The sequence below is a fragment of the Schistocerca nitens genome, chromosome 8 (genome assembly GCF_023898315.1).
Source record: "Schistocerca nitens isolate TAMUIC-IGC-003100 chromosome 8, iqSchNite1.1, whole genome shotgun sequence".
NCBI classification, from domain to species: domain Eukaryota; kingdom Metazoa; phylum Arthropoda; class Insecta; order Orthoptera; family Acrididae; genus Schistocerca; species Schistocerca nitens.
The window spans coordinates 435,770,853-435,798,575 of NC_064621.1; the positions used below are offsets into that span (position 1 = coordinate 435,770,853).

The 27,723-nt window shown below is 38.9% G+C and overlaps 1 protein-coding gene across 3 annotated transcripts in view; it reads right to left on the reverse strand.

Annotated features, from left to right (window-relative positions):
- The window catches only part of LOC126199378 (protein ABHD18), a 211,304-nt gene that overhangs the window by 114,753 nt on the left and 68,828 nt on the right, over window positions 1-27,723 (reverse strand). For 2 of the 3 annotated variants that reach the window (XR_007540162.1, XM_049936294.1), the window contains exon 6: window positions 11,600-11,689. The exons of the other annotated variant lie outside the window; for it this stretch is intronic. Coding sequence is in view for 1 of the 2 variants with exons in the window: in XM_049936294.1 (XP_049792251.1) it covers window positions 11,600-11,689 (90 nt within the window). In the remaining variant the exon portion in view is untranslated. The remainder of the gene's footprint in view (window positions 1-11,599; window positions 11,690-27,723) is intronic. 3 annotated transcript variants of the gene reach the window in all.

Below are 27,723 nucleotides of genomic sequence, written 5' to 3' on the forward strand. Positions count from 1 at the left end.
AAATCACTTGCAATGATTGCAACAAATTGTATATTGGCCACACAGGCAAGGCTATAGAAACTAGGCTGATCGAACATGAATGCAGCTGAAGATTACATAAGTCAGTCTCTACACTTACCAAACATATACTGAAGGTTGGATACAGATACCAGTCCACACATAAGTGCTACATATATCCAAAAAAGGAATAAATCCAACTCTGTTAGAACCACTTGACATAAACAAACATTTAGCTTAAAATCCCTAGTTGGTTCTAAATGATCAGTTACAGTGGAGAACACCCCAATTTTCAAGCTTCACGTGATGCACATACTTCTACACAAAATTAAAACACAATAGAATCCCATATTCCTTACCTTGCTTACCTTACAAACTTTAATATTGAATGAATGAATGAATGAAACGACTGAGTGAAAATGAATGAATGAAAATATCCTTTGCTGTCCCATTGAGGGCAAAGGCCTCCTACAAGTAGGGGTAGCTGCTTTTAAAGACTCAACGCAGTGGGCTAGTCCGCATAAGAGGGTACCGCACTTAATAAACACTACACATTGAATTACACTTGATCACTTAGTTGCAGTTTTAGTTGTTTCCACTCCTTTCTGTTTCTGGCTACACTGGTCCACTGTCTTCCTGCTTGTTTTCTGAATAAGTCCAACCATTTGCGTCTTGGTCTTCCTAAGAGTCTCTCACCATTGTACGGGTCCCATGTGGTAGCTCGTGCCATCCATCTGTCATCTTGCAGCCTCACCACATGGCCGCCCCATTTCCATTTGGTCTTAGTAGTCTGTTGCGCTATGTCTATTGTTGCTGACATCTTGTGTATTGAGGTGTTCGATATACTGCCTTTCAGAGAAATGCATTTTCCTTTGGCATACCTGTAGAGTGTTTCTCTCTTTGGCTTTGAAAGCCCATGTCGACATCCATATAATAACACTGGAAAAATGCATCTTTTGAGTGCCTCCATTTTGAGCCTCCTATTCAGAGTTCTGTCTAGCTTTCCAAGCTAAGGAAACTCTTCGTTTTATTTCTTTCTCCATTTTGTTGTTAAAGGAAATTATTTGGCCTAGGTATGTGTATTGTGATGCATACATTAGTTCCGTTCCTTCAAGATATATTGGGGTTTCTAATCCATTTGTCATTACTTTCATTTTAGATTTGTTCATTATGAGTAATGCCATCCTGCTTTGTGTGTTATGCTCCTGGAGCATTGATTGCAGTTCCACTGCAGTTTTGGCAAAGAGGACTATGTCATCAGCAAACCTCAAATTTGTTAGTCTCTTGCTGTTGAGGCATATTCAGTCTTTCTTATTCCATTTTAGTTTCCTGAATATGTCCTCCAGCATGCAGGTAAATAGTTTTGGGAAGATTGGATCCCCTTGTCTAACTCCTCTTTCCACGCGGAAAGGTTCACCTGTCTTTTCGGTTTCAGCTCTAGCGAAGCTGTGGTTTTGAATGTTTCTTAGTAATTTGATGTATTTTGCTTCTACTCCTTGGTTTCTTAGTGCTTGAAGTATGTTTGGGTGTTCGAGAGTATCGAATGCTTTGCTGTAATCAACATTACAACAGTATACCTTGTAATAATGTAATATTCTGTATTTCAATCATGTACTGTGTTTAATATTGTCTATTGCATTAACTGTAATTTACAATTTAAAAAATGTTTGTTGCACAACATGAGTGAGCAGTGCTCAGTTAGACAGTTGTCAACCAATGTCACAACTCCCATGAGTCTCAAACTATATCATCATAACCATATAACTTGCAATACTTTAATGCTGCGTATTTTAATTATTTATTGTGTTTAATATTGTCCACAGTGTAAAATGTAATTTGAAAAAAAAACTAAAAATAAACCAAGAAGTTTGGTGCACAACATTCTGTGAAAGTGGATTGTATCTTTGCCTATAATGTTTGGTTACCTAAGAATTAGTGCCCCTTGCAGATGCTATTCTGTTGTTTCCTGAAGATGGCCCAAGAAGCCAAAAACTAGTTACAAATAAACAAAAATCATTAGAACAAAAACAGTTTACTTGTTATTCAACCTTAAATATGGAACTTTTCTACTAAGAAACGCTGGAAGAATCCATAAATAGGGGTTCTACATATGCCAATGATTCTCCATCCAAGGTACGAGGGCAGTTCAATAAGTAATGCAACACATTTTTTTTCTGAAACAGGGGTTGTTTTATTCAGCATTGAAATACACCAGGTTATTCCCCAATCTTTTAGCTACACAACACTATTTTTCAACGTAATCTCCATTCAATGCTACGGCCTTACGCCACCTCGAAATGAGGGCCTGTATGCCTGCACGGTACCATTCCACTGGTCAATGTCGGAGCCAACGTCGTACTGCATCAATAACTTCTTCATCATCCGCGTAGTGCGTCCCATGGATTGCGTCCTTCATTGGGCCAAACATATGGAAATCCGACGGTGCGAGATCGGGGCTGTAGGGTGCATGAGGAAGAACAGTCCACTGAAGTTTTGTGAGCTCCTCTCGGGTGCGAAGACTTGTGTGAGGTCTTGCGTTGTCATGAAGAAGGAGAAGTTCGTTCTGATTTTTCTGCCTATGAACACGCTGAAGTCGTTTCTTCAATTTCTGAAGAGTAGCACAATACACTTCAGAGTTGATCGTTTGACCATGGGGAAGGACATCGAACAGAATAACCCCTTCAGCGTCCCAGAAGACTGTAACCATGACTTTACCGGCTGAGGGTATGGCTTTAAACTTTTTCTTGGTAGGGGAGTGGGTGTGGCGCCACTCCATTGATTGCCGTTTTGTTTCACGTTCGAAGTGATGAACCCATGTTTCATCGCCTATAACAATCTTTGACAAGAAATTGTCACCCTCAGCCACATGACGAGCAAGCAATTCCGCACAGATGGTTCTCCTTTGCTCTTTATGGTGTTCGGTTAGACAAGGAGGGACCCAGCGGGAACAAACCTTTGAATATCCCAACTGGTGAACAATTGTGACAGCATTACCAACAGAGATGTCAAGTTGAGCACTGAGTTGTTTGATGGTGATCCGTCGATCATCTCGAACGAGTGTGTTCGCATGCTCCGCCATTGCAGGAGTCACAGCTGTGCACGGCCGGCCCGCACGCGGGAGATCAGACAGTCTTGCTTGACCTTGCGGCGATGATGACACAAGCTTTGCCCAACGACTCACCGTGCTTTTGTCCACTGCCAGATCACCGTAGACATTCTGCAAGCGCCTATGAATATCTGAGATGCCCTGGTTTTCCGCCAAAAGAAACTCGATCACTGCCCGTTGTTTGCAACACACATCCGTTACAGACGCCATTTTAACAGCTCCGTACAGCGCTGCCACCTGTCGGAAGTCAATGAAACTATACGAGACGAAGCGGGAATGTTTGAAAATATTCCACAAGAAAGTTCCGGTTTTTTTCAACCAAAATTGGCCGAGAAAAAAAATGTGTTGCATTACTTATTGAACTGTTCTCGTAATTTGCTGCTTCCTACCTATTAAAAAATATTCAATCCTGTCATGAATTTCACACTTTTGATAATAAGCATAGGTGAGGTACTGAGTCAAATGCTTTTCTGAAAACGGAAAATACTGCAGCTACGTGATTGCCCAGATATATAACTTTCATCTTCAATATGTCATGTGAGAAAGGAGCAAATTGAGTTTCACATGATCTGTATTTTCGGAATTAATTATGGTTGGCATGGAGGAGGTCATTCTGTTCTCTGTGATTTTACAACGTATTTCATTTTTGCTGAAACGTTCCTTCTGTTGCACATGGTGTGCTACCACTGGTGGTACTACTACAAGGTAAATTAGACAATGGAAATACAATGTTTCATATGCACTCATTTCCACTGTAAATTTGTTGTTGTTGTGGTCTTCAGTCCTGAGACTGGTTTGATGCAGCTCTCCATACTACTCTATCCTGTGCAAGCTTCTTCATCTCCCAGTACCTACTGCAGCCTACATCCTTCTGAATCTGCTTAGTGTATTCATCTCTTGGTCTCCCTCTACGATTTTTACCCTCCACACTGCCCTCCAATACTAAATTGGTGATCCCTTGATGTCTCAGAACATGTCCTACCAACCGATCCCTTCTTCTAGTCAAGTTGTGCCACAAGCTCCTCTTCTCCCCAATTCTATTCAATATCACCTCATTAGTTATGTGATCTACCCATCTAATCTTCAGCATTCTTCTGTAGCACCACATTTTGAAAGCTTCTATTCTCTGTAAATTTTCAAAATAAAGCCTCTAATGTAATCAGTATCTTTGAAGTGACGAGAACAAATTCTAGCATTTGCAACATTCTCTGTGTCTTTTCTACAGCATTTCGACAGCCAAATCTCTTGAAGACTTGGATCGTGAAGGAAAGCAAAGAGCATCTACTTCAGTATCTTTAGTGTTGCAATTCTGAGGACTACAGCCAACAACAGCATAACCCGGCATTGCTTGCTTGCACCACACACACTTTCACTTGCGAATCATTCATTACACAAAACTAACAAAGCAAAAATGACATCACTCATGAAATCACACAGACTCCTACATACACATATGTGTGTGAAGTGCTTCTCTCTTATGTCAAGTGCACAATGGCAGAAATGTGTTTGCTTCTTTGCAGCATTTACTGTGTACCCCTGGAATTATGGGAAAGTCACCCACAACCCTTGGTTGGGGAGACTTGCTAGAAGGGATGAGAAAGAAGGACTGACTGTTGGGGACTTCACCTGATGAGATTTGAAAACCCGAGAGCTTAAAGTTGGAATGCAGGGTAATAAGAAAGACAGAGATTACTGGGAATGAGCATTAGAACATGTCCTTCATTCTCACCATCCATCTGGCCTTAAATGTACATTAATTTCTTCAGTTTCAGCATTTCTTTTCAGTGACAATTCCTTTCTTTGCTCCCTTCTAGTTGTCTACACCTTGTATTTTTGGTTGGTTGGTTTGTGGTATTAAAGGGACCAGATTGCTACAGTCATCAGTCGTTTGTATTTCTTTGTCCCCCCACCTCACATGTCTACCATGTATAATGCACTTAGCTTTCCGTTCTTATTACTCTTGCATGATATTTTGTCAGTAATATCTGTTCTGCTAATTACCCTATCTTCCAACTTTAAGCTCTCAGATTTTCAATTTACCTCCATGGTAAATTTATTGATCCCTGCATTAAATTTACCATGGAGGTTGAAAGTGATGGGATGCTTCCATTTTTGGACACTATGGTATACAAAAAAACAGATGGTAATTTGGGACATAGTGTTCACCAAAAGCTGACGTACACAGATTGGTATCTGCATTCTAAGAGTTGTCATCCACGACACCAATGTAGTGGTATCCTTAAGACTTTGGTACTCGGAGCATATGCCATTTCCGATGCGGACAGTTTAACCCAAGAAATGCGCATTTTATGGCTGTTTTTAAGGAAAATGGTTACTCTGAGAAGCGGATCCATCAGGCTATGGAGTTTGGACCATCACCGGAGGTGCATGAAGAGGAACATAGATTGGTTGCCTTTATTCCTTATGTTGGGCGCATATCATTTAAGATTGAAAGAATTTCAGGGAATTTTAACATTAAGAGTGTATTCCATCGACCTTCCAAGATAGGGCACTGCTCGGCTCTGTGAAAGGTGAATTGGGGCTTAGGAAACCCAGTGTATACAAAATTTGGTGTCAATGTCGGAAGGCTTACATCTGCCATTTGATTCGCACGGTTCATGACAGTTTTGTGGAACACTGCCGTCATATGAGGCTATAACAGCCTGAAAAATCAACAGTGTCAGAACACTGCTTAAATGAGGGACACGGTATGAAATTTGACAAAACTGTGTTAATTACCAACACTTCTGGTTTTTGGAACAGTGTCTATAAACAGGCAATTGAAATTAGGTTGGCGGATAATTTAATTAATAGAGACAATGGGTTTCCTCACAGTGGGACGTGGAATCCTGTACTATCCTATATCAAAACAGAACATTCTTTGGTGTGGCCAGTCCAAGTGTTCAAAAATGATCCCTGAGTGCGATATAACGTTGCCACTGGCGTTCTACTAAGGGCAGTGCACCTACCCAGTCTTGGAGGGCAGCAACCGTGATAGGCGGTGCACGCGTCGTGTACGGTATGGTGGCCTCTATAGGACGTCGATTTGCAGCCTGGTGTCAGTTCTCAATGGGACTCATCAGCAGTAGCAGCATTCTCCTGAGGATGGTGAATAGTTGGATCACCGAAATATTGAATCAGGTTGATTTTGGCATCAGGCAGCAAAACTGAAGAGACTTTCAAAACTATGGAAAATGTTTTGAGAATTAGACAAATAGCTTCTACAGATTTTTTTAAAATTCATCTTTAGTAGTAGAAAATTTCGAAATTGCAACTATGAGCTCCATACTGAGATTATCAGTATCCACATAGATTGATTTTATGAGAAATAATGTTTAACAAAAGCCTTTGGCTAAGGTCTAAACTGGCTTGTTGAGGTGTGGTCAAAAAGTAAATGGAATTTTTGTTTTTCTTAAAGAATCTTTATTTATTTGTCAGCATCAACTTTGCCCCGAAAGTAATCCCCCACAGATGTAATACACTTGTGCCAGCACTTTTTCCAACCTTGCAAGTATTTCTAGAACTCACTTTTTGTTGTGATGTTCAGCTGCTCCAGTGATTCTGTTTTTATCTTATCAGTGGTGGCAAAACAACATACTTTCGTGGTTCTCTTCAGTCTCGGGAATAGAAAGAAGTCACAGGGACCATGTCTGGTGAAAACAGAGGATGAGGCAACATAACAATTAGTTTTTTGCCAAAAAATCATGAACAAGCTTTGAGGTGCGAGTGGGAGCATTGTCATGATGCAATTTCCATGAGTAGTTTTGCCACTATTCTGGTCATTTTCTTCCGATTTCTTCACGCAAATGGCACATAACTTCAAAGTAGTATTCCTTATTGAGCATATGAGCATAAGGTAGGAACTCATGATGCACTAGTCCATTATAATCGAAGAAAATAGTCAGAAACACCTTACATGTGATCAAACTTGTCGAAAATTTTCTGGGCTTGGCTCTTCAGGCAGTTTCCGTTGGGACAATGGGGCCTTGGTTTTGATGTCATACCCTTATACCCATGTTTCATCACCAATTATAATCTTCTTTAGAAGTTCTGGATCAGTGTCAACCTAATTCAGCAATTCCTGAGTGATGTCATTTTTGGTCAAAATTCAACAAGTTTGGAACAGAGTTTAGCACTACAAATTTCATGCTCAAGTCATCCAAAAGAATGGTCTGGCATGAGCCAGAGGATAAGCTGACATCATCAGCAACCTCTCTGATGGTGATTCAGTGATTTTCCAGAAAAATTTTCCTTATTTCTTCCATATCGTCGTCAGTAATTGATGTGTTAGGGCGTAAAGGACAGTCATTGTCTTCAATGTCTTCTCAGTCCTCTTTGAAATGTTTATACGTTTCGTAAACTCTTGTCTTACTCTTAGTAGATTTACCACAAGGTACAGTCAACATATCAAATGCAGTGCTCCACCTTATTCCATTTTTCAAGCAAAATTTAATGCGGATTCTTTGATAAATTTTTTTCAAAAGTAAATGTTTGCCATGCACTCAAAAACACAAGTAACCTTTTCGACTGTCAACAATAAACTAAATATTCAAAACAACTGAAAATGCAAATATAGGTCAGAAACATGTGTACCAACAAGATAAAAAAGATTTTGATAATTGGATGTATAAAGCTGATGAAATTAAAAAATTCTTGTTACTTTTTGATCACACCTCATAATTGTATGAGCTTATTCAGATACAATATTTTCTTTCTGTGTGCTGAGAGTAATCAAAGTCAACTTGAGTGCTAAATCTGAACATTAAGCATTAAGATTACTGACATAACCAATGTACAGGGGAGCAGTCAAAGTGATATGAGACAGATGGCAAAAAAGTAAGTAGTTTTTTATTATTTCAAGAGAAATCACCATAACTGGTAATATGTTTATCCCACTGAGACAAGAGGGTCAAAGCCTTCATAGAAAAATGTTTGTTATTGGCTATGGAACTTTGATCATACCCACACATTCACTACTTCGCCTAAAGCAAATCGATGGCCACAAATATCTTTCTTCAGGGCTCCAGAAGTATGGAAATAATATGGGGAGAGACTGAGCCTATGCAGATGGTGTGTAAGGGCTTCCCAACAAAACTTCTGCAACGTAGTTGAAACAACTTTCACTTGACCCCTGTGGACAACATTTCCTCAAGCCTCTTCAGGAAAATAAAGTAAACATATTTAATAAATACTTCCTGGAAGTATCTCCGCAGATACTCACAGACAGTTCAAGGGATAAAGTAATAGAACATACATGAAAATAAATACATACAGCTAAATCCATTCAATCCATTCTCCACCAAAGAAATTAAGAGCATAATTAACTGTTTCAATAGCATAAAATATCAAGCCTTGATAATTTCTCAAGCAAATTACTAAAAATGTGTTCTTTGTAATGCAATAAATTCAGTGACATATACAGTACATCACTGACATGGGATATATGTCTGAACAAGCTGAAATATGCTATTGTCATATTCCCTTACAGGAAAGATAGTAAGACAGACAATAATAATTACCAACCAGTTTCACAGATTACCTGCTTATTAATTATTCTAAGTTTTCGACACAAATACCATTTGTCAATTCATTAATCAGGTTCTACATAATTTAAATGAGAAAGTATTACTATCTAGTATTTTCTGACTTGACGAAAAACATTTGATTGTGCAGTTTACAATATTCTCTTTGAGTCTGGGAGTAACAAAGCACTGTAACATACCTTTATACTTAAAGAAATTGACAAACTGTCCACCTTCCCTTACTACACTACCACAGATACTTAATTTTACATTTGCTGAACAGAATCTTCCTTCAACATAAAAACCATAATCCCACACTAGCCATTAATTCCATAGCTAAGCCAAACTCAGTTAAAATTATTAATACAGAGGAATTCAGAAATCTGAAGCTGGTCTGAAACACAACGGCATTTATCTATTTCACGGTTATGGCAAGATTACGCAGCATCCTCTCTGTAAATGCAACTTCTGCTTCTTTATTTGTTTTATCTTCTTACATACTCCTTGAATAATCTAGTTCTGACATTCAGATTTCCATATGATTCACTTTTTACTTTAAATTTCTTAATTTTTCTTCTTTATGTCCTGCAATACTCCTTTCAGCATTTTATTGATTTGATCCATTTTCAATTTGTGAACTCACTTTGTTATTTGCTGTCCTCATTCCTGCTTTCACTATAAAAATGACAGGTCTTCACCAATCATCGTAACATCCCTCAGGTCAATATCTGACTTTATATGAAGGGCAGTTCACACAAAATCATTTCTCTTTCCTATACAACATTTCAAATAATTTCTTCAGTACTTTCATAGCTTTTAACTAAATGACACAGTAACTCCCCTTCCCATACCTCCTCCCTCCACCCCTTCTCCTCTCTTCCCTCTCCTCCATGTATAGTTGCCAGCCCTCACCAAAAGTGTTCCTTGTAAATAATTTTCTATTTCCTTTCTCTCTGTCCGGTCCCTCCATTATCTTGATAATCATCTGAAACATGATTCTTTTTCTCAGCTTATTTCTTTTATTTTATTTGTCAGATTTTTTAATTGTAATGCATTCTGGTGAGAAGTTCTCATGCTTGACTTGTCACATGACTGCAACATGCTCTCTTGCATTAATGAATTTGAATCTGGTCTATTACAATCTGCTGATGCTAGTGACTTGAACAAAGAAACATCAAGCTAAAAAAAGTTGAAGCTGAATCTGCTTTCCCATTTGTGTGTGTGTGTGTGTGTGTGTGTGTGTGTGTGTGTGTGTGTGTGTGTGTAACATTTTGCACAATGCAATAACTTGAAAATACTTTTGCTTGCAAAGATATGAAAGTTAACAAAATGTATTTGATAAAACAACCCCTCCTTTGGTTAATATTTGTGACACAAACATTACATAAATCTGGACTCCTGTTTACCAGCATGTAATAGAGATAACCAAATATAGGGGGATGCTGCCAACACCAGGCTGTTGGTTCAATACAAAGAGACTGCAAAGCAAACAAACTGATAATCATTTCTAATCTACAGAACAATCAGCAAAAATGATTACAAATAGAACAAAAGTTTTTTGAGTTGGAGCAGCATCTGAGATTTCATACAAAATTTAGGTGGAATTGAATTCAATCCCTATCTGGTCATCCTATTTTAGGCTTTTTATTATTTCTTCTTCTTTGTATTAGGAAACATTCTCTACACATTTTTGCTGCAATATTATGTGGGTGGAATTTCAAATGAAGTTACAAAATCCAGTAAAGAGATATTTTCACCATTCACAGACCAAAGCCTATTTCCACATTCACTGATATGACTTTTGCATATTGCTTGTCTGACCAACTCCACACACTGAAATGTCCTTTAGAACCAGAATATGTTAGGTGACTTTCAGTTGGTAGACATCCCATTCTTGAACTATTGCATCTAAATCAATATCTTATTTCTAACAATGAAAAATAATCCATTTTTGACAATATAATGTAATTGGATGGAAAAAAATCTAATCACCACGAAGCAGAAAGAGAACACACATATATAAAAAAAAAGTTTTACGTATGCAAGATTTTGGAGCCAAGGCCTCCTTATTCTGGCAGAAGGAGGGGGGGGGGGGGGTAAAGATAAAGGACTGGAGAGGTTTAGGAAAACAGGTAGAGTTCGCAAAAGTCACCCAGAATCTTAGATCTAGGGAGACTTACCGGACAGGATGATAAGAAAAAGACTAGTTGTTGGTCCTTTTCATATCATCCGGTATGTCTCCCGTGACCCGGGGTTGTGGGTGACTTTTCCGAATTCTACCCCTTTTCCTAAGCCTGTCCAGTTCTTTTCCTTCACTCGTCCTTTTTTCCCTTCAACCCTTCTGACAGAAGAAGAGTCCACTGGCTCTGAAAGCTTGCATATGTAAAACCTTCCTTTATATGTATGTCCTCCTGCCACTGCTTGGTGAGCAGACTTAATATCTTATGTCTGGTATCCTACCACAGCTTACAGGTGAAATAACACCACAAAGTAGGCTGGATCTGAATAATCTATTTGAAATATGTCTCAACAGTGAATATGCAATGGGCATGGTCACACTGTGCTATGATTACTGAATAACAGTTTTGGAGTGTAGACTGAAATTATTTTTTGTCTCACTGCCCATTTCTTCATGTTAGGCTACACATTCCAAAATCGTGTGACTGCTTAAAACACACACAAACAACTCCCCCCCCCCCCCACACACACACACATATTTTCTAGATAATCATTTTCCATAGTACCAATTCTGTGCTAGCAATAGCAGTTTCTTGCTCACATCTACGTGTAAAATGCAATATTTCTTATTTTTTAAAAAATATGACAGTTACAAACAAGTTCCCAAAGAAATTATCTGCCACAACATAATTACTGACACATTAATCAAAATACTGACAAACAATACTATCAATTTAGTACAATCAAACAAGTTACCTTCTTGAAAATATCATGAATTAACACAGTTGATACATACCTCAGTAAAAACAGATGATGCTGTAGACCAAGACAGACAAGGAACTAGTACAATAGGCTTTGGCCAATTTGTAGCTGCCAGTGATGCCATCTGATTTCAATGCAAAAGCATTTTAAATATTTATTGGAATTTGATTAAACAGGTTCAAACATATAAATTTTCTAGCAAGATGACATATGACTACCGGAAGCACTAACAAAAGCTGCCGAAAGGCAGTCTCAACTGTATTTTACTTTAGAGTACTTTACAAGGTTATGAACTTACCTGCATATAGACTCATGGTAATTATAAATGTAAAAAACTGATATTTCATAGCAAATCAAGCAGGTATAATCACAAACAATGCCCACAGGGTCTCTTGCTTATCAACTGATGGAATAACAATCATATTCAAACAAATCTAATCTTATTTACTCCTAAGAATTGGCTGACTTCAGGATTAAAATATTCAATTCCACACAATGTGTAAGTCATCAGCGGGTACAAGCAAAAAGATAAAACAAGAGACAGCACTTGGTCTCAGAGACAAGAGAGCAGCAGATCAATTTACAACACAACAAGGCAGGCAAGGAAGAATGCTATTAATGACTGTATGACCCAGAAAGAGCAGAGAAAGAAAACAACAAGAAGGAAACATTCAGGAATATTGTGAATGCTGCATAAGAACTCTACTGTTTGAAGTTAATTAAGTTTTTGCAGAAAATTTTCACAAACTAAGGATAAGAAAACAATAGTTTACTGAGTTTGTTACAACACAGTAAAACATTGTTTAAAGAATGGGTATTCTGTTACAGAAACCACTTCTCTACAGAAAACAAATTATTTTTAGGTACTAATGACAAAAAAATGGTTTACAGGCATCAGAATCCAATTTTTCAGAAACAACGGGAAACTGCATTATTGCCTGGTTCTATAAAAGGTTTCTAGTATATGCTTAGGAGTGTTTCTACGTCCATTAATGTATTAAAGAAAACAATGGAAACTCCAGGTAGAGATATTAACAAGGTGGAAAAAGACAGAATGTTATTTAGCGGGAGAGGAAAGACAGGCACAATTAAAATACACTCACATGAAGCTTTTGGCCACAGTCTTCATCAGTAAAAATGAGACACATACAATTCACACAGACAAGCAAGCACACCGCATCCACACACAACCGCCATCTCCACCATCTCGGGCCGGAATGCAACTATCATGTGGGATGTAAGCAGCAACCTGGAGGAGGCAGAAAAGGGTAAAGGATAGTAGTGTATGGAGATGGTGGTGAGGGGAGGGGGGTGGAGGGGGGGGGGAGAGAGAGAGAGAGAGAGAGAGAGATGAAAGCTGTCTGGTGGAGTGTGCAGGGACCAGACTGCCAATAGGTGCAGTGTCAGGAGGCTGTGGGACAGGGAGGTGGAGAAAAAAGTGGTGTTCTGTCACCCACCCAATCTCCACAACATCCTATTTCACCCCTATGTCACTCCCAATCCAAACCCCTTACCACGAGGATCACATTCCTGCGGCAGACCCAGGTGCAAATCTGCCCAATCCATCCACCCAGTACTTCCTACTCTTGTTCTGTCACAGGTTTAACCTACCTCATCAGGGGCAGAGTTACCCATGAAAGCAGCCATGTCATTTACCAGCTCTGCTGAAATCATTGCACAGGTTTTTTTATTGATATGATTACCAATTAGCTGTACACCAAGGTGAACACCCATCGTCAAACTGTGGCCAAGAGCAAAGACCACCCTGTACAACAACATGCAGCTGAATGTAACACACTTGATTTCAATGGCTGTTTCACTACCCCACCAACAGCTTTTCTGAACAGTGCAGATGGGAGTTATCTTTACAATGCATTCTCTGTTCCCGTAATTATCCTAGCCTCAAACTATGGTAACATACTGTCCCTGCTCCCTCCACCCAACAGTTTCCACCCCTTCTGTCCTATCATCTCCTCCCTATTCTCATCTCCCACCCCATTTATTTGCAGCCCTTTGCCCACTCATCCACCATCTTTCCCCACTCTTTTGTTCCTTTTTATTCCACCTCCCTGCCCCACAACCTCCTGATGCTGTGCCTTTTGGAGTCTAGTCCCTGCACTTTCCAGCAGACAGCATTCGTCTCTCTCCCCACCCATACACTACTATACTATCCCTTCCCCTGCCCCACCCCCTCCAGATTTCTGCTTGCATCCCACATGATAGTCGCATTCAGGCCTAACATGCTAGAGCTAGTGGTCGTATGTGTGAGGTGTGCTTGCTTGTGTGTGAGTGAGTGGTGTGTGTATCTCTTTTAATGATTGAGACTGTGGCCAAAAGCTTTATGTGAGTGTCTTTTAATTGTGCCTGTCTGCAACTTGACGTGTCTTTTTCACAGTAAGTAGCAATCTGTCTTTTCCTCCATCATTAATGTATTAGAGCAGTATTTTCTTATTGAATTACAAGAATTATTAAAGGAGAAGTATAAAAATACAAGCATCAGAATAAGCATCAAAAAAAGTGTCAATATTATAAGCAAATTGTTACAAAAGATAGTGGGCACACAGCAAATAATGACTATGCAAGGTGTCCAGAAATTATATTTTTTTGTATTAAGTACACAATCAATGCTGGTTAACTGGAAGTATGTAAAAGTCAATAAGGAGTAAATCTCTAAGGTTTTAAATATGCAATGATACCTCAGAAATCCTCTCAGCACAGTAAATTATGGTCAGCAGTTAAAGTGTTGTACCTGTGTCAGAAAAGAATTATTACTGCAGTTACATTAGTGTTGCTTTCAAATTGAAGGCAATGAAGTGCATGGCCAGAAGCCAAAGGTAACATTTTAATTAAAGAAGGACAAGCACATTTTCTTCTTTGCAGAAGGGTCCTTGACACAGTAACTTTTTTCAACTTTTGGAATAAACTTTTCTCATTAGCATATCAACTCAGCAGGCTCTCTTCCTTTAAGTTCTTCTTGCTCTCTGGTTCAGCAGGAGTTCCGTGTGTGACATCTAAACACAGATGCCAATAACTATGCACATACAGGAAACACCTAATTCCACTGTATAAGTTTGACGCTTGAGAAAAGCTGGAATTGAACTTAAAAGAAAAAGGAAGATCAGGGATACTCTTGTTCACCAAAAATAAATATTACCTACACGTGTTTAAAAATTAAAAACAGATATGCAGATGAACCAGCACAAATTAGAGGACATGTACTTACTGTGTCACATACATAGGTATGATTATAACTGAAAGACTGAGCAGAAACATACAGTTTACAAGTTTAATCTTAGATTTTAAAGTTTTGCACGTTGAGCTCAACAAGCCACTAAAGAATATTGCAAAATAATATGTGAAAGGAGATCCAAATAATAGTAAAGCAGCTTGGGAAGATATAAATCAAGATAACTGCTCCAAGTAAGTATGTGAAAGCTTGTACGAGACAAGAAACTTAATGATTATTATGAATCCTTAATGAGTGAATCTTTAATGCGTGCCTCAGCGATACAGATGGCCGTACCCTAGGTGCAACCACAACGGAGGGGTATCTGTTGAGAGGCCAGACAAACATGTGGTTCCTGAAGAGGGGCAGCAGCCTTTTCAGTAGTTGCAGGGGCAACAGTCTGGATGATGGACTGATCTGGCCTTGTAACATTAACCAAAACGGCCTTGCTGTGCTGGTACTGCGAACGGCTGAAAGCAAGGGGAAACTACAGCCGTAATTTTTCCCGAGGAAATGCAGCTTTACTGTATGATTAAATGATGATGGCGTCCTCTTGGGTAAAATATTCCGGAGGTAAAATAGTCCCCCCATTCGGATCTCCGGGCGGGGACTGCTCAAGAGGACGTCGTTATCAGGAGAAAGAAAACTGGCGTTCTACGGATCGGAGCGTGGAATGTCAGATCCCTTAATCGGGCAGGTAGGTTAGAAAATTTAAAAAGGGAAATGGATAGGTTAAAGTTAGATATAGTGGGAATTAGTGAAGTTCAGCGGCAGGAGGAACAAGACTTTTGGTCAGGTGAATACAGGGTTATAAATACAAAATCAAATAGAGGTAATGCAGGAGTAGGTTTAATAATGAATAAAAAAATAGGAGTGTGGATTAGCTACTACAAACAGCATAGTGAACGCATTATTGTGGCCAAGATAGACACAAAGCCCATGCCTACTACAGTAGTACAAGTTTATATGCCAACTAGCTCTGCAGATGATGAAGAAATAGATGAAATGTATGACGAGATAAAAGAAATTATTCAGGTAGTGAAGGGAGACGAAAATTTAATAGTCATGGGTGACTGGAATTCGTCAGTAGGAAAAGGGAGAGAAGGAAACATAGTAGGAGAATATGGATTGGGGGGAAGAAATGAAAGAGGAAGCCGCCTTGTAGAATTTTGCACAGAGCATGACTTAATCATAGCTAACACTTGGTTCAAGAATCATAAAAGAAGGTTGTATACCTGGAAGAATCCTGGAGATACTAAAAGGTATCAGATAGATTATATAATGGTAAGACAGAGATTTAGGAACCAGGTTTTAAATTGTAAGACATTTCCAGGGGCAGATGTGGATTCTGACCACAATCTATTGGTTATGAACTGCGGATTGAAACTGAAGAAACTGCAAAAAGGTGGGAATTTAAGGAGTTGGGACCTGGAGAAACTGAAAGAGACAGAGGTTGTAGAGAGTTTCAGGGAGAGCATAAGGGAACAATTGACAGGAATGGGGGAAAGAAATACAGTAGAAGAAGAATGGGTAGCTCTGAGGGATGAAGTAGTAAAGGCAGCAGAGGATCAAGTAGGTAAAAAGACGAGGGCTAATGGAAATCCTTGGGTAACAGAAGAAATATTGAATTTAATTGATGAAAGGAGAAAATACAAAAATGCAGTAAATGAAGCAGCTAAAAAGGAATACAAACGTCTCAAAAATCAGATCGACAGGAAGTGCAAAATGGCTAAGCAGGGATGGCTAGAGGACAAATGTAAGAATGTAGAGGCTTGTTTCACTAGGGGTAAGATAGATACTGCCTACAGGAAAATTAAAGAGACCTTTGGAGAGAAGAGAACCACTTGTATGAATATCAAGAACTCAGATGGAAACCCAGTTCTAAGCAAAGAAGGGAAGGCAGAAAGGTGGAAGGAGTATATAGAGGGTCTATACAAGGGCGATGTGCTTGAGGACAATATTATGGAAATGGAAGAGGATGCAGATGAAGACGAAATGGGAGATAAGATACTGCGTGAAGAGTTTGACAGAGCACTGAAAGACCTGAGTCGAAACAAGGCCCCGCGAGTAGACAACATTCCATCAGAACTACTGACGGCCTTGGGAGAGCCAGTCCTGACAAAACGCTACCATCTTGAGAGCAAGATGTATGAGACAGGCGAAATACCCTCAGACTTCAAGAAGAATATAATAATTCCAATCCCAAAGAAAGCAGGTGTTGACAGATGCGAAAATTACCGAACTATCAGTTTAATAAGTCACAGCTGCAAAATACTAACGCGAATTCTTTACAGACGAATGGAAAAACTGGTAGAAGCGGACCTCGGGGAAGATCAGTTTGGATTCCGTAGAAATGTTGGAACACGTGAGGCAATACTAACCTTACGACTTATCTTAGAAGAAAGATTAAGGAAAGGCAAACCTACGTTTCTAGCATTTGTAGACTTAGAGAAAGCTATTGACAATGTTAACTGGAATACTCTCTTTCAAATTCTGAAGGTGGTAGGGGTAAAATACAGGGAGCGAAAGGTTATTTACAAATTGTACAGAAACCAGATGGCAGTTATAAAGAGTCGAGGGGCATGAAAGGGAAGCAGTGGTTGGGAAAGGAGTGAGACAGGGTTGTAGCCTCTCCCCGATGTTATTCAATCTGTATATTGAGCAAGCAGTAAAGGAAGCAAAAGAAAAATTCGGAGTAGGTATTAAAATTCATGGAGAAGAAGTAAAAACTTTGAGGTTCGCTGATGACATTGTAATTCTGTCAGAGACAGCAAAGGACTTGGAAGAGCAGTTGAACGGAATGGACAGTGTCTTGAAAGGAGGATATAAGATGAACATCAACAAAAGCAAAACAAGGATAATGGAATGTAGTCGAATTAAGTCGGGTGATGCTGAGGGAATTAGATTAGGAAATGAGACACTTAAAGTAGTAAAGGAGTTTTGCTATTTAGGGAGCAAAATAACTGATGATGGTCGAAGTAGAGAGGATATAATATGTAGACTGGCAATGGCAAGGAAATCGTTTCTGAAGAAGAGAAATTTGTTAACATCGAGTATAGATTTAAGTGTCAGGAAGTCATTTCTGAAAGTATTTGTATGGAGTGTAGCCATGTATGGAAGTGAAACATGGACAATAACTAGTTTGGACAAGAAGAGAATAGAAGCTTTCGAAATGTGGTGCTACAGAAGAATGCTGAAGATTAGATGGGTAGATCACATAACTAATGAAGAGGTGTTGAATAGGATTGGGGAGAAGAGAAGTTTGTGGCACAACTTGACTAGAAGAAGGGATCGGTTGGTAGGACATGTTTTGAGGCATCAAGGGATTACAAATTTAGCATTGGAGGGCAGCGTGGAGAGTAAAAATCGTAGAGGGAGACCAAGAGATGAATACACTAAGCAGATTCAGAAGGATGTAGGTTGCAGTAGGTACTGGGAGATGAAGAAGCTTGCACAGGATAGAGTAGCATGGAGAGCTGCATCAAACCAGTCTCAGGACTGAAGACCACAACAACAACAACAATGAGTGAACCTGGAAACAGAATGAAGAAGTCTGCTGAGAGTGCAACCGTTAGCAGGACAAGCCTCTGATAGGCATAGTCATCTTCTTTTTTTAATAAATCTGTCTTCAGACAGGTGTCAACTAGATGACCTACATATCTAACTGTCCAGAGCATCTTCCTTCATTTGGTTGTAACTTCTTCCTCTATTCACTTATGTTGGCATTCCAAATTTTCTTCTTCCTTCTACTTTTCTCTTTGTGATCCTCTGTAGTAAAATAACTGATGATGGTCGAAGTAAAGTGGATATAAAATGTAGACTGGCAATGGCAAGGAAAGCATTTCTGAAGAAGAGAAATTTGTTAACATCGAGTATTGATTTAAGTGTCAGGAAGTCGTTTCTGAAAGTATTTGTATGGAGTGTAGCCATGTATGGAAGTGAAACATGGACGATAAATTGTTTAGACAAGAAAAGAATAGAAGCTTTCAAAATGTGGTGCTACAAAAGAATGCTAAAGATTAGATGGGTAGATCACATACCTAATGAGGAGGTATTGAATACAATTGGGGAGAAGATGAGCTTGTGGCACAACTTGACTAGAAGAAGGGATTGGTTGGTAGGACATGTTCTGAGACACCGAGGGATCACCAATTTAGTATTGGAGGGCAGCGTGGAGGGTAAATATCGTAGAGGGAGACCAAGAGATGAATACACTAAGCAGATTCAGAAGGATGTAGGCTGCAGTAGGTACTGGGAGATGAAGAAGCTTGCACAGGATAGAGTAGCATGGAGAGCTGCATCAAATCAGTCTCAGGACTGAAGAACACAACAAGAACAACATGTAATTTGTGTCCCATCAAAGGTATTTTTCTCTTCTGTATCACGCTCATGAAGTTCCTCTCCTCACCTATCCTGCTCAGCATCTCCTCATTTCTCATTCCATCAATCCATTCTTCTCCATAACCACATTTCAAGACTTACTAAATATTTTTGCTCTTTCTCTCTGACTGTCCACATTCCAGGATGATAAGACACCACACTCCACACAAAACATTAGGCAAATTTCTTCCTAAGTGTAATAGGGATCTTCTAGCTGTCAGCAAATCTTTCTATCTGCCAAACACTCCCTTTCCCATGGAGATTCTGCATTTCACTTTGTTAGTACAACTTCTGCTGAAGTTATCAAGTTTCCCAAATACTGATATTACTGAAACCATTCAGGTACCATTCCACTATGTCATTTTCTTTTCCTATTCCCATCACTTTAGTCTTGCCAATGTTCAGTTTCATTCTAAACTCTTAACCCACACTTACAATATTCTCTATCATTACCTGGAGCTCTTCTTCCATTTCTGCTAGCACCGTCATATCATCAGCAGATTTGAAGGTTTTTATTCTTTCTCCTTCCACTACAAGTCCTTTCCATTTTTCCGAGGCCTTATTAGGGATATTATCACACCCATAAACATTTAATTACATTGTTGATAGAACAATGCACTTGATATGCAGTGTACTAAGTTCTGATTTTAATAAATGTTTTCACATTTGAGCTTTTTTTTCATTTTTTAGACAGTGGAAGATGGCACAGCACTCAAAAAGTATGATAAATAATTCATCCTGTGTTACTAACCCATCTCTATTGTGTCAGTAGTCATGAACATAATTGAATCACTCGTAGATATGCAGTTAAGTAATTACACTGAGAAACAATGTGGTTCAGTGTGTACATATCTCATTACAGTTCCAAATATCTGGAGGGGTCAACCATCAGTCAGTCCTGGCTATTTATTTATATATTTATTTATTTTTGTTCAATTATCACTTCATCTCTTGCAAATGTGAAAAATGCTAAGTTGTACCATGGTTTAAATGCCATAATAAGCTGTAGCACTCATGTCTCTCGCCTCCCAATAACTGGTTGAGGAAGTCAGTTCACAGGGTGGGTAGGGGAAGTCAAGGATACATCAACTTGACTAGGATTACATCCAGTAAAGCAGTGTTCAAACCAACCTTCAGGTTGAGGACAACTTTACCATACCTTCTGATAATATGGCTTTCTCTGTACAATCTGTTGGTTTTCAAATGGGTAAAAGGACACTACAACTGTTGTGGAAATTGCTTATCTAACTTTTATAGCATTAGGAAATAAAAAAAAAATATGGTGTCAATTGTGTAATGTAATCAAAATGAGGCATTTGATAACATTTTTTTTGGCATCTTACTATAAAAACTGGATTTAACAATGTACACAGTTTCAAATTAGGATTAATTTCTTGCTACCTGAAAAATAATATACAAGATGTCTCAGTCAGACCCAAACATCTCTCATCACATGACATAGGCTTTCATGGCCAGTATTTGTAATATTGCTGATATAAGCCCATGGTGCGAGGCATAATTCTCTGCCTAACTTTTATCTTCCACTGCTGGAGACTTCATCAGATCTAACATTTCTGACGTAAAGTGTGAGTGTGAATCTGGGCTATTTTCGTTTATTCCCCAATAACACCATCCACTTCTTTATGAGGTGACTTACTTGGAATTTGCAGCCACTCTTCTTTACTGGATAGCCGGCTGCTGGAAATCCTCTTGACTTCTTCTCTGTCGAATAATGCTAGGTGCAGGAATTTTTAGACTCTTTCTACTTATGAAATAAGTAGACATACAAACTCTGCTTTTTGTCAATTAACGATGTATTTGACTTCCATACACAATAAAACTCTCACTTTCAACATAAATATATAACTTCCAGTAAGCCCTCGTACAGTCAAACACCAGAAATAAATTAAATTACGTACAGTTAAAAGCAAGTTGGCTTTGATACCGTAACTTTTCTTAACATAAATCAGAAAATAAGTCTTGCCTATAGTAAGGTTATGTCAAGAGTTTTCAAGAGTTCTTTTTCAACTGTCCTTGTTTTAATAACAATAGTCAGTGACACAATAAGCACAGAGCTACACATAAAAACTCCCATGGTTCTTCCTCACACACTCATAAAACATCTATGGATTGCCCGACAGGTACTTGTCAGTGCCGTTCGTCTGCCGCATCTACTTTCTTCCCGCGACTGATTTTAAACCTGCACACACAAACATGTGACGCGTAGTAGGTAGGATTCTACCAACCCACACTCATATCCAGAATAGCATGTGTTTGAGATGGTAGAAGGCTGAGTGGTTCCAGAATTTACACAGAAATTCTCGAATCACTACACAGACACTTTAACAACTAACAATGCTATTATGCACTCAAACAAGCTCACCAAGCTGAGCTAGTTATTTGTATCCATACAATGGATGATTTGTGACGTCATCAGACCAATGCCTTAGATCAAGGAGTCATGCCAACATATGCTACGAAACTTGCAATGGGAAAGAGTTTGCACTGTTTGTTTTATTTAGTATTGGGACCCACAATTTGTCTAATATCAAGCCTTGAAATTGTTTTTGTATTTTTGGATTTCTATGGACACTCTGTACATCCTAGCATAGTAATTATTAGGCTTGCTAAAAAGTGAAAAGAAATGAAATGAAATGATCATATGGCATTGTTGGCCAGGAGGCCCCATCCGGGGAAGTTTGGCTACCAAGTGCAAGTCTTATTTCAGTTGATGCCACATTGGGCGACTTGCGTGCCGGTGATGAGGATGAAATAATGATGAGGACAACACAACACCCAGTCCACGAGTGGAGAAAATCTCTAACCCAGCCTGGAATCAAACCCAGGCCCACTGCATGGGAGGCAAGCACGTTGCCACTCAGCTAAGCAGGCGGTCTTGCTAAACTCACAGTGTCAGAGAAACAAATCTGGTTTCCTTGTCCTGGTGCATGGTCTGCTATTGCTGATTTATACATCTTGCCCAAGTGACAGTTGCAATGTCTCAGGTTTTCTCAGTGTGACTGGTTAATAGTAACTTCCAGGTGTTCAGGTGAGTTCTTGTTCCCATTTTCCCACAATACTTTAATGACCAACCCAGTCGCCTTCTTCAGGTGTTGCGAGTTTTGTTGTTATGTGCATGTTCTACCTTAACTCAAATCACACTGAGCTGTTGTTGATTCCACACTGCTATTTATAGCTGAGTTTGATTTCCGACATGCACTGCTCCTTTTGATGCTTTTTTCTTTTACAAACCGTGCACTGATACTCTGTGTAACACAAATTCCCTAAGTGTTTCCCAGCTCTGATAGATGTAATGGTTGGCAAGATTTTAACAAATTGAGTGACAGACCCCAAGTATTATTTAAATTGAAACCTCCATCCCCATTTATTAAGTTTTCTGATATCTTTATTTCAACCGACTCTTTAATTATGCCGGACCACAAATTTGGCGTCTGCACCACAATACGGGTCTCATCACATTTCATTTCATGATTTTATTCATAGCAGTCCTCAGAGACAGCTGATCTGCTTGGTTATTAAAGCCAAGTGTGTAGCTGATTTTCCTAGCATCTCTCCTCAAATGTTCTGATAGTCTGCCCTACATATAAAGTGCCATTTTGATCTACCACCACCGTAGCACTAGTGTCGCAGTTCTGCACATTTGCACTTGTTTCTCTGGTTCATTATCTTCCCACTACACCATTACAGCCCAGCTGTGTTATCTTTACATTTCTTAGCAATCATTCAAAATATTTAAGACAATCTTTGAGCCTGCCAACTGTGAAGTGCATTCTGTAGTATGGTTTTTGAATACAAAGAACTTTAATCCAGTAAATTCATTGTCAACTTGTGGAGATTTGTGGTGAAAATGTATTGACTGATGGAACAGTGAGAAAGTGGGTGAGACAATTCAATAATGGATGAACCAATGTTCATGAGGAAGCATGAAGTGGGCAGCCTTCTGTTCTTAATAATGGTCTGGTTGACAAAGTGAATGAGAACATTCATGAAAACAGATGGTTCACAATAAGAATGCTTTGTGATGAGTTTCCAAAGATTTCAAAATTTGTTTTGCATGATACTGTCACAAACTGCTTAAATTTTCACAAATTGTGTTCCTGTTGAGCTCTGAAAATGCTTGCAGATGTGCACAAAATGAAGCAACTTGGCAGAGAGAGTGTGAGACTGAGACCAAGGAAGAGAAACCAAAACTTGCTCATCTGATTATTACTGGTGCTTTGACATTTCGTACCTGATACACTGATGAGGGAAATGAATTCTTAAACAATATTGTGACCAGTGCTGAAACTTGCATTTGTCATGTCACTTCAGAATCAAAACAACAGTTGATAGAGTGGAGGCACTCATGATCAAAACAATGTTGTTAGCACAAAAAAATCATGTGAACTGTGGGACAGACAGGAGAGCCTGCTCGTTGAGTTCCTCCTCAGAGGTCAAACTGTCAATATGGTACGACATTGTTAAACACTGAGAAAACTTCAACGCTCAATTGAAAACAAAAGGCATGGAAAGCTCACCCAAGGCATTGTGTTGCTTCATGACAATGTACATCCCCATTTTGCTGGTTTCAATAAAAACCTTATTCAACAGTTCGATTGGGAGCATTTCTATCACCCATCATACAGCACCGGCCGTGCCTCTTCAGACTTCTACTTGTTCTTCAAGTTGAAGTGGATTTTGGAGGAAGGCTCTTTGACATTGATGGTGACACAAAAAAATGTATTCAGCAGTGGCTGTCTTCAGTGCTGGCAGCTTTCTATGAAGAAGGGATACAAAAGTTGGTTTCCCACTATGACAAAAATCTGAATAATGGTGGCAACTAATCAGAAAAACAGTTTAAGAAATGTTCTTTCTTGTAAAAATAAATTTTGATTTGAAAAAAAAAAAAAAAGGTTTTATGAGGTTTTTTTTCCAAAACAGTACTTACTTTCCAGGCATGACTCTTTAAGACATGCCACATTCACATGGGATGTGATATCCATCTGGCATTCAGAGATATAAATCACCTTTCACATCACAAAGAATACTTTTTATCTTAGTTGAAGGGGGCAAAATACACTTTATGGCATGTTTCCTTAGGAGTCTACTGAGCTTTCTGGATATTGGACCAGTAATAATCAGATGAGCAAGTTTTGGCTTCTCTTCCTTGGTCCCAGTCTCACACTCTCTCTCAGGTGTTACTGATTTGACTGCAACACCAATTCAATTTGATGTTATGAGTACACATTCCTTCAGAACAGCAGTTGTAGGTGTTGTAATGCTCTGGTGAGGCTCTCCTGATGGCTAGAGGAGTGGAGACAAGAGGTCAGTATGAGTGTCAAATTTCTCTATACTGTGACCCAGGAATCCATGTTAAGGAAAGGTAGTTGGTCCCCTTTTTAAAGTTCTATTGTGAATTTTATATTATGATGGACAGAGTTTACACATTCCAGGAACTCTTGAAGCAGAAAATGGAAACAACAACTGGGCTGAATATCTGGTAGCTCACTATTAATTGCTCTTTTGTTTCTTGAGGAGTTTATTAATGATTCTTTTGTAGTTCCTATGTACGCTTGGCCACAAGCGCATGGGATTTTATATATTCCTGCTGTGACAAGTTGTGGGCACAGCCACAGATGAAATACACATAGAATCAGCCTGAATTTTGCTTAGGGGCAAAGAAATAATTTAATGAAAGGTGAGATGAAAGCTCTCTGAGATTTAAATGCTGATGAAGATATCGTAGTTCTTCCAACAGATAAAGGCAGTGCTACATGGTACTGAAGAAAGAAGACTTCCACAGTAAAATTCGGGATTTATAAGAACCAGGAAGATATAGAGAACAACTTCTGTTCTCAGGATAATGAATAAGCAATGGAGGTCTCTTCAATTTCTCCCACTGACAAGAAGGGTCTCTTCAAGTCAGAAGCATTGCCACCAAGATTGTATGGTTATCCCATAAATTCACAAGCAGAGCATTCCATTGAAACCGAATGTTAGTGCCACTGACTGTATGACGTGGGGTTTCCAAAAACTTAGTCACTCTCCTACAGACATTTACAGAAAAAACTGACACTCATATTATAAATTCTGGTCATTTTATCAAAAAATCAAAATGCTTCAGACTCAGTCCAAGTGATATTACGGTCAGTTTTGATGTTGTATCACTGTTTACTATGGTTCCTCTTAATGAGACGATGTCACTGTTGGAAAGTATTTTCGCAAAGGATATAGTAGATCTCTTTAAGCATTGTCTCATGTCAACTTTCAGTGGGTCAACAAATTTTGTGAGCAAACTTATGGTGTGGTTATGGGGAACCCACACAGCAGAGTTGTAGTGAATTTTTATATGGAAAAATTGGAAGAAGTAGCCCTTCAGACGATGAAGAAGAAACCCTCATCTTGGCTTCAGAATGTGGATGATGCTTTCATTATCTGGTCTCATCCAGAAAAATAACACTCTGAATTTCTAATTTTTTGAACAATATTATTACATAAAGTTCAATATGGAAAAAGAGAGAGATCGCCAAATTTCATTTTTGAATGTACAGGTAATTAGAAAACATGACACAACTTCAGGATATAAAGCCTACAGGAAGCCCACTCACTCAGATAGATATCTTCACATAAATTCCAATCACCATCCTGAGCAGAATAGAAGAATGATCAAAACATTGACAGACCAAGCTAAAAGAACCTAGGAAGCACAGTACTTGGAGGACAAGCTTGATCATTCAAAACGGCCTTCATAAGAAATGGCTATGCTGATAAAGAGATGAATAGGGTGCTACATCCTCAAAGGTCTAGAGTTTCTAATGAAAAAGAACCAACTAAAGAGAAAGTTTTCCTTCCATTTGTAAAAAATATCACAGATTGCCTCAGCAAGGTACTCAGAAAACACAAAACTGATACACTGTTTAAACCAAAAAGAAAGGTGCGCAAAATCCGCCTCAAGGAATACAAGAGCAATTGCTCCCTCAGCAAGATGGTTAAACCAGCAGTATCAGATGATTCACTAGGACTAAAAAAAATCACCAAAATTAATTTCTCTGACACTGCAGTTTCAGCAAGATCTAACAAAATCTTGTTCAGATCTACAGAGGCTTTGAGTCTCAATAGCACATAAACAATTTCAATAGAAAAGAATGAGAATTGAAATTTGACGAGTTGAGGGATCTGGTGCTAAATAAAACAAACAGTGTAAACTTTTCCCCACTACAAGCTCCACAGCGTATACCTGCAGGGCTCCGTGATACTAGGCAGTGGTCTGTTAATGTCATGAATCAATCGTTGGGTAAATACATATAAACAGTGCAGCTTGCTTGAGTCTGAAATAGCTTTCTGAGTCATTAAAGCCTCTGATTAAGTCTCCAGCAGGGGAAGATGAAATGTCAGGCAGATAATTATGCCTAGGGCCACAGTCCAAACACCAAATATCAGAAATATACACTCTCTCTATTGACCAAAATTAGTATTGGTGATCTACAGAGTTCTATTCTTGAGCTGTTGTTTTTCAATATGTTTATAAATAACCATGGACCTTGTCATTAGTGGAGAGGCTTGCATGCCTCAGCGATACTGAAAGCTGTAACATAGGTGCATGGATGGGTATCTGTTGAGAGATGGTTAAATGATGATGGCATCCTCTTGGGTAAAATATTCTGGTGGTAAAACAGTCCCCATTTGGGTCTCCAGGTAGGAACTACTTAGGAGAATGTCATCCCCAGGAGAAACAAAACTGGCATTTTACAGATTGGAGTGTGGAATGTTAGATTCCTTAATTGGGCAGATAGGTTAGAAAATTTTAAAAGGGAAATAGATAGGTTGAAGTTAGATATAGTGGGACTTAGTGAAGTTCGGTGGCAGGAGGAAGAGGGCTTTTGGTCAGCTGAATACAAGGTTCTAAATACAAAATGAAACAGTTCTATTGCAGGATCAGGTTTAATAATGAATATGAAAAGAGGCATGTTGGTAAGCTACTGTCAACAGCATAGAGAATGCATTATAGTAGCCAAAGTCCACACACAGCACAGTAGTACAAGTTTATATGCCAACAAGCTCTGCTGATGATGAAGAGATTGAAGAAACGATGAAGAGATAAAAGACACTATTCAGATAGTTAACAGTGATGAAAATTTAATAGTGGTGGGGGGCTGGAAATCAATAAAAGGAAAGGGAACAGACGTAAAAAAGTAGCAGGTGAATATGGACTGGGGGAAAGGAATCGAAGAGGAAGCAGCCTGGTAGAATTTTGCACAGAGCATAATTTAATCATCACTAACAATTGGTTTAAGAACCAGGAAAGAAGGTTGTACAGCTGGAAAAGACCTGGAGACACCAGGATGTTTCAGTCTAATTATATAATGGTAAGACAGAGATTATGGAATAAGATTTTAAATTGTAAGACATTTCCAGGGGCAGACGTGAACTATGGCCACAGTTTATTAAACTCAAGAAACTGCAAATAATAATAATATTTGGAAATTAAGGAGACAGGAGCTGGATGAGATGAAAGAAACAGAGGTTGTTGAGAGTTTAAGAGAGAGAATTAG